We start from the raw sequence: 8,088 nt of genomic DNA, 5'->3' as shown, positions 1-8,088 counted from the left end.
AGCGGGGCGGGGCCTTCCCGGGGCGGAAACCCCGGGCCGGGGCCCGCGTCCCCCGGCGCCGGGTGCGGGGCAGAGGAGCCCCCGCTGGGGCTGGGGCCGTGGTGTCGGGGCAGGGCAGGCCTCCGGCGTTCCTGCACTGCGGTGTTGATTTGGGGTATCACCCAGTGGCCTTGGAGGAGCAGCCCACGGTGTGACCTGGGTGTTCGGCCGGGCCGGCCTCGGGGGGAAACCCCGGGCCGGGGCCCGCGTCCCCCGGCGCCGGGTGCGGGGCAGAGGAGCCCCCGCTGGGGCTGGGGCCGTGGTGTCGGGGCAGGGCAGGCCTCCGGCGTTCCTGCACTGCGGTGTTGATTTGGGGTATCACCCAGTGGCCTTGGAGGAGCAGCCCACGGTGTGACCTGGGTGTTCGGCCGGGCCGGCCTCGGGGGTGGGTGGTTCTGTGCGGTGGTGTGCAGAGCTGTGGTTCTTTCACAGGACGGCCTGAAGCAGTGCCTGTCAGAATTCAAGCAGCAGCTGGCTTGGGTGGAAAGGCTGGATGTGACTTCGGGCCAGGTCGTGGACCCCGTCTCGCAGAGTGCTTCTGACAAAGATGCTGTTGACCCTGAGAATGATTTCCAGAGAGAGATGAGCTTGTAAGTGTCAAAAAGTGAGATTTCTTGTAGGCTCTTGGCATACTGCTGCGTGCTTGGAGTTGTGTTTTGCCCTGTGCTGCAGACTGCCACACTGGCTGTTGCTGTGGCACTCTTGGGCCATGTATTTTACATTTGATGGCTCTGAGTGTTTTCCAGAATAACTACAAATTAATGCTAGTATACTTAACTTGTCTTGTGACTGGAAATAATTTCCGTCCTCGCAGCAGACTTCCATCCTTTGCTGAAAGTTTATTTAAAGAGTTCCTTGGTTGCAGCACTATGTCTTTAACACAGGATATGGATTTTTCTTTGTGGATTTGTTCTGGTGTTATTACAGTTCTCTTGTTTTGCCTTGCCTTTTATAATCCAACACGTAAAACTGTAACTGGGAACTAGGTAAATGTATATGCACAAGATACAAGCATTAATATCGTACTGGCACCTAAATTGCTTTTGGTAGCACTGAATGCTGTAGGGCACAGCATGTTGGTATCATTCTAGATCAATGCTTGTTAGATCCCAGTATCAGCTAGCTTATGTGAGCAGAGTTTCTGTCAGCGCTGTGAGATGCCCGATACCCAGTGACGGAGCTGGTGCTGTGCTGTCTCCCTAGTTACCGTCAGGCTCAGGCAGCGGTCCTGGAAGCACTACCTAGGTTGCGTAAGCTCCAAGTTCCTACTAGAAGGCCAGATGATTACTTTGCAGAGATGGCCAAATCAGACCAACAGATGCAGAAGGTATGTGCGGTGAATAATGGCTTTCTTTCCTGTGTTATGTGTTGGTTTTAGCCTGTGTTTTAGGGATTAACTTTGAGGTGTGATTTGTGAATACTTCCCTTCATCTCTTTGTCAAATGCCTGTGACAATGTTAGTGTTTGAAATTTTGTTTGTGGCAGGAAATTTCTTCCTCTTTAGGTATTTCACTGCAATGTGGGGATTTCCATAACAGTTGCAACGTAAAGTAGAAAAGCACGACTTATATTCTGTCCTCAATGTATTTAATATTAAAAATGGAGACTTTTTCTCCATATGCGTGACAGTGGTTATAAAGTTGGCTGTGTTTATGCTCTTTGGCGTAAGACTTGCAGTCAACTGTGGCATTAACGTGATCCTTTTTCCCTATTTAAGTATCACCCTTTGTTTATACTCAGTGTGTTTTGGTTCTCTGTGATTTTAAACTGTGTTATTGAATTAATCTATCATGGGTAGTAGGTCAGATTTGTGTAGGAAATAAGAATGTCATGAACTTGCTTCTTGAGCGTGGTCTTTGTTCAAAACGGAACCCTAATTTTTGGTTTTGTTTTGGAAAAAAAACTACATTGTATAAGTTAAACAAACATCAGCTGGAGTCTAATTTGAGGTTCATGTATGACGTGGTCACTGTTTTGATGGCTGATAGAATCTTCCTAGAGATGATGAAGATCAATAATTAGCTTGTGCTGAGGTTTAAGTCAATTCTGCACATTACTGTTACCTTCTTTTGCTGGCTTCTGTTTGAAGAACGGAGTTTTTTTATCTCCTCATGGAGTCACAGACTGAATCCAGAAGATCTGTGTCGAAATCTTTGTAATCCTTTGTAATGCGGCATCCTTATAGAAATGTTTGTGAACAAGGAGGGAACGAAAAAGATGTTTTCTATGGTACGGAAGGGTTGTTGACTCTTCTTCAGTGCTTTACTTTTAATAATGACAAGAAAGAAACTATCAAGTCTTCTACATACACCTGAGTAGACTGACAAGATGTGACAAGATACTCTTGTTTAGCGGTTTCGTTACAGCCATTCCATAAGACTTTGTCCTGTCTCTGTGTGAGTTTTGTCTTTTTAACCAGATTTTGGCTACAGATCAGTTCAGGAGTTTCTGTAATAACTCTTCCAGCCTTGAGTTGAAAGAACATTATGCCTTATAAAGCATTAACTGATTGAGAGACGTTTCCTTTTTTACACTCATTGATAGTTCATATAATTATTGATTTCAGGACTGCACAGCAATCATAAAATTCTCATATTTTCTTTTGCATTACTGATAAATTTTGTTTTTTCTATCCCCTAATAAGATTCGACAGAAGCTTAAGAGTAAACAGGAAGCAATGGAGAGGTCTGAGAAAGCGAAACAGCTCCGTGCAATGAGAAAATATGGCAAGAAGGTGAGGAGGAGCTACAAAAGGGACCTACCTATGACAAGAATCTAGAGCCTGAGTGAGGAGCTTAGAAAGTGAGACCACAGGAGGCTGGCTAAAACATATGGAATCTGTCTAGTCTTCTGTCTAGCTGCTTTGAAGGAAGACAGAGCAAAAGATGGGATACCTTAAAAAAAAGAAAAGGAAAAAAAAAAGAAAAAAGTATGGGACACAAGGAACAACACTAACATTCTGCTTCTAATCTCAGGTGCAAACTGAGATTCTGCAGAGAAGACAAAAGGAGAAAAAAAATATGTTGAATGCAGTCAAGAAATACCAGAAAGGTAAAGTTAACTTGTCTAAGAGAGCAGATGTGTAATGGGAATAGTGATGTGTAAGCAATGTAAGGTAGTGTGATGTGTGGTGCTGGGCAGTGAGCTTGAGAGGCTGCTGCTGTGCAGAATCATTGGCCAGTGGCAGTGAAAATCCTCCCAAGTAGCTGTTCTTCAGTGAGGGTGACTTGTTACTATTACTTGCTTAGACTGAAAATTCATATTTTCTGTGGTGGTAGCTGAGCAATTGTTACGTCTTTGCTCTTGCAGGTCTCTCTGACAAGCTGGATTTTCTAGATGAAGAGCAGACGTCGTCTCAGGGGAACAAAAAAGGCAGTGCAAATCAACGGATAAAGAAGGGGTGAGACCAGAAAAGAAAGATATTTAAATGCAGAATGTCTGATTTTTTCAGTCTTTTAGGGGATCATTTTGTGGAACAAGAAAGCTGTTCTGGTTAATGTTTGTTAAAATAAGTCTGAGGTGGCTTTCTGTCCCTAGAGAGGAGGAAAACTGTGGCCAGAATGGAACGGAGACTGAAATGTGCTAATTTCTGCCTCTTCAATAAGAGGGGAAAGGTTTACTATGGCTGATAGGAGTCCATCAGCAGATACACGTGCCTTCTCGAGAGCTTCTTGAGGAAAGGAATATAGGCGATATTCGGTTGTTTTTCAGACCAAATGCCAAAAGACGATACAAGAATCAGAAATTTGGTTTTGGTGGGAAGAAGAAGGGCTCAAAGTGGAACACAAAGGAGAGTTTTAATGATGTATCCAGCTTCCGGTCAAAAGTGGCTCACAACAAAGGCCCAGGAAAAGCAGGAAAAGGAGGAAAAAAAGCCCTCAATGTAAGTAAAATGTTGCATGCAAATGATCCTGGTTGGCTAGGAAGCCAGCCGTGGTCTGGGAGGGAGAGCCGAGTACATGATGGGTCCCTCCAGTATCTGGAAGTGAAAATGTCTGTCTTTGGGAGCTGAGCGTAATTCAGCTGCAGACAGAGTTGAGGATGGTGGTTTGGTGTCTGAGCAGGGAAATGAGTGGGGGAGTTAGCAAGTACTGTTTGTTGCTACCTGTGTCCCAAAACCTCCTTCTCCAGAGGTACTGACAGATATCCTCTCCTTGGTATTTTCCCCAAGCTATAGAGCTAGAACAAAGATTGAGGACGTGAAAATAAAGATCTGAATCTGTCCTTTTTTTGCAGAAGAGACCTGGAAAGAGAGCAAGGCAGAAAATGAAGAGCCGAGCACGCTAAGAGGACTGTGCTCCCCAGTGGGGTTCCTATGTTTCTGTGTGTTGCAAGATATGTTTCTGCTGTCATCAAGCAGCTAACCGTGGAGCAAGCTGGATGCTTCCAAGTGGCAAGAAAAGAAGTCAGTGGAAACTAGTGCCTTATCACTAATTTCTTCTTATTGTCTGTTTTGTTGAAGGATTGTTTTCTACTTAAACTTTTGGTGTGTGAACACATTAAATAGTTTGCACAGAACTGTATCTAACTCACGTTTAATTGTGTTACGAATGGTGGCTGAAGCCTGCCCTTTTTTGCCTTCATTCTCACAGCTTTTTCCACAGCTACTGTTGACATGTACTTGGTAAACTTGAGTTCTGGGTCATGTTGTCGATGTCAGAATAAGAAGTCTGAAGCCTGTCAAGATGTTAAAGTGTTCTTTAGACTATTCATGTAGACGGGTGGTTTGGAAACAGCAGAGGGACAAATGCAGCAATCTTATAAATAGGTTTATTTCTGTAACTATTGTCAAGCTGCAAATCTGGACAGACTGAGGGTCTCTCTTCCCTTTTCTCACTATCTTCTCTTGCCAGAAATCTACCAGACTCGCCTAATAACAAGCAGAGCCTAACATACTAGATGTCATTAACTGCTTCTATCTAAGTTGTGTGGCTTTACCACTCTACTACTGTAGGTTCTCAGACTGCTCCTCCCCGTGCCCCATGGCAGCCATTTATTTAGTGATCTCAGTTCTCCGGCGTGGGAAGTAGAGTCTGCAATCAGTACGGTCCACGTGAATCTGGGAAAGAAAAATGATTAATAGTCATGTGCTTTTACTAGAATTAGTAGTCGTCCCCCCCGAGAAGAGTGATGCACAGTGTTCTTGCTGCTGAGAAATGTCCAAGTGACAAACGAGTAGGGTACCACTTATTTGAGAATATACTGTTCACCATTTCATTATGGTAGAACCTGGTGAAAAAAGAAAACTTAATGTATGAAACAGCATCATGAGTCCTGACTCTATAAATTTAACTCACTTCCCTGCATGCAAATTTAGTCGCCTCTTTCCTGCCACCTAATCCTACCACCAGTATCTAACAGCGTAAAGCCCTGCTGGGATGTCTGTTGCTAGCCTTGTTATGAGTAACTAGATCACCTGAAGTGTAATATGAAAAGTTGCAGAAGACTATCTTATTTTCTTATTTATCTTAGTTTTCTTTGTAACAGGTCAAAATTAGTTAGGCCCTCATTTGCCTTTCTCGAAACACTAATCTACAAAGTCAGTCATCGTCACAGCTATTTGTTTGTCAGATATGATTGATGTCTCAGCTTGTTAATAAGATTTCTTTTCCTCCTGTTTATTCACACTTCCCCATATGAATCCTCACTGATGTATTCTGCCTCGGGTATACTTAGCTGATTATTAGTTTTATGCTTCTGCTTGCAATTTGTTTGAAAGATACTATACAGCAGCACATTTCACAGTACTTATGTATGTCACTTCACATTGCTCACTATGCTATTTCTCATGGCTGAATGCTTTAATAAACAGCCGTGACTACATATGTGGCATTTGGCAATATGCTTGGGGTCGACTGTCATTGTAGATATTTTGCATGCAAGTTTCTCAGGGGAAGTCTACTGTTTCTGTGTTCATAAGCCTATGCCAGCGTGAAGAGTCCTCTTAGGTGTAAATTTTAAAAACTTGTTCTCCATGAACAGCTCTGCTCATTCCTAGTCATTCCTGTTTTCCATGTTTGTCACAAACTATTTTCTTGCATGAATATCTTTAAGTGTGATGGGCTGAACCTCTCTGAATCCTGCAAAGAGCTGAGTCCTTAAGCACCCTACTCACCAAAGGTGTTGTGTTCCAGCCAATTTCCTGGCTTTCAGTTTGTGGTTCTGAATATTTCTTTGTTGGCTCCAGTGCTGCGTGGTGAATAAGATTCAGAAACTTGGCTGTTGGTTTAAGAGACACAAATACAAATGAAAGAAAGTATGTTTAAAAACCAGTCATCCGTGGATGTGTGCTAGAATGGGACATCCTAATGCTGTCCAAGCAATAGCAGGAAAGCAAAGGTTGGAGGCAACCTCTGTGCTTCTGTGAATGATCTTGCAAGAGAAGGCAGGGTGACATTTCTACTCAAACTTACCCCGATGAGGTTTCAAGATTTGCCTGCCTATACTGTTCTGTTAATTCTGTCATCCCTGTCTGCTGTATTGCAGCATCTTACTTTTCTTGTATCGCATCTAGTATCAACCAGCGCTCCACGTTAGCTGTCGTCTTTCTCAGTTGCCTGAGACCTGCTGCCTTTCCCTGTCCTGGTTTTCTTTCCCCCCGCTAATCCTTGACTAGAGCAGGCCAACTTTAAGTGAACATTAAGGTTTTTAGACAAAATTGGCATGTTTGAAATAAGGGAGCAGTTGCTATAAGGGTTCATGTTATTAGTGCTCTAAAGCAAGACTCAGCAGCCATTTCAGCAGTTTACCATATGCGTTGGTTAGGTAGAATCTGCAACAGCGGGCACATGTATATATAAAACGTATTTCTAGATTTTTTTTTTTGTTTTCCCCTGAAAGAGGTTTAGATTCTTAAGCAGAATTTTATAGTAGGATAACTAAAAACAAAATTTTGCATGAATGCAAGTTTGTATTGATAATGAAAAGTAACGGGAACGGGCCTTAAAGTGGAAAAAAACCTGCCTTACGTTTAACAAAAATCATGAATGAGTTTAACTTTCTTCTATTGTCACAGGGGTGTTTCTGCGTATGTCATCTTTTAGACTAATTGGAATTTTTAAATCTTATTTATTAGTCATTTTCTTATGTAATTATCACAAGCTGTTCAGAGATTTCTTACCATCTGCCGGCTCTTCTATATTATCATGCCAAGACATAGGCTTCTTGGTGATCGTGTGAACTGGAAAGAAATGATGCAGTTGAATTACTTTAATGTGAATTTAGCATCGCAGCCAGGTATAGGATATCTGTCATTGCAAATGTTCTTTTTGATTATTCCCCAGTCTGGGTCCAGCTACTTCACTGAAGCTGTAAAGGAAGAACAGCCTGTGAACAGAACAAAATGAGTTCTAATAGCAACTTTCTAGAAAGGGAAGGGGGTTAAGCATGCTAAAGGCCCTTTACTGGATGCTGCCTGCATTCACCACAGCAAAGTTCCACCCCACCCAAGTGGTGGCCTGCAGAGTGCCAAATTTCAGGAAATTATTTTCCTTTGGTTTGGTTTTTTTTTAATTGTAAAAGCTAGACCTGAGTGAATCTGTTCACATCACCCGTCTGTGCCAGCAGAAATTACGATATTCTATGACTGTGAATTGGCAGGTAGAAATCAACACAGAGGCTGAAGAAACATGGTGCAATGTTGAGACTCTCTACGCCATCTTGGCTCTGTGTTGTTTGCTCAGGATCCGTGGGTTCCAGATCCTAACTAGTTGCCTCACTTCTACATGTTTATACTAAGGCACCGTCTAATCTGGGCAAATTGGTCATGTCTCCATTCTGCCTTTTGAGTGTGCAGACTGGTTCCTTAGGCAGAAGAACAGCCCATCAGTTGTTCCCCCCAGAACTACCCCTCTCACTGGCCACTGCTGGCAGTCTTGGGTGCAGCTGCTTGTCTCCGACATGCAGCTGAGCGCTCCGGGGCCTGCTCCTGCCCCTGCCTCTACGCAGGCAGGCCCCACCAGCCTTCCCTCCGCCCTCCGGCTCGGTGCAACGCTTGTCTTGCCCTCGGGGGTTCACGCCAGTTCTCTGTGACCGTGGGGCCGCCCGCGC

General features: G+C 43.7%; 2 protein-coding genes across 2 annotated transcripts in view; one reads left to right on the top strand and one right to left on the bottom strand.

Annotated features, from left to right (window-relative positions):
• Nucleotides 1–468: 468 nt before the first annotated feature.
• On the top strand, nt 469–4,732 carry EBNA1BP2 (EBNA1 binding protein 2; the record flags this gene model as incomplete). Its single annotated transcript, XM_019474129.1, has 7 exons — nt 469–629; nt 1,243–1,366; nt 2,684–2,773; nt 3,015–3,090; nt 3,349–3,439; nt 3,751–3,922; nt 4,276–4,732. Coding segments are annotated over 7 exons (765 nt in total), but the record flags the coding sequence as incomplete, so codon positions are not given.
• Nucleotides 4,733–5,018: 286 nt separating this feature from the next.
• Nucleotides 5,019–8,088, bottom strand: part of FAM183A (family with sequence similarity 183 member A) — a 3,447-nt gene continuing 377 nt past the window's right edge. Inside the window, exons 2-4 of the mRNA XM_009287271.2 lie at nt 7,160–7,219; nt 6,155–6,258; nt 5,019–5,098 (exon numbers count right to left, since the gene is read on the bottom strand). Of these exons, the coding sequence (XP_009285546.1) occupies nt 5,033–5,098; nt 6,155–6,258; nt 7,160–7,219 (230 nt within the window). The 3' untranslated portion in view covers nt 5,019–5,032. The remainder of the gene's footprint in view (nt 5,099–6,154; nt 6,259–7,159; nt 7,220–8,088) is intronic.

The sequence above is a fragment of the Aptenodytes forsteri genome, unplaced genomic scaffold (assembly GCF_000699145.1).
Source record: "Aptenodytes forsteri isolate BGI_AS27 unplaced genomic scaffold, ASM69914v1 Scaffold119, whole genome shotgun sequence".
NCBI classification, from domain to species: Eukaryota; Metazoa; Chordata; class Aves; order Sphenisciformes; family Spheniscidae; genus Aptenodytes; species Aptenodytes forsteri.
The sequence above is the reverse complement of the archived record's forward strand: the minus strand, read 5'-3'. Positions and strand labels throughout refer to the sequence as shown.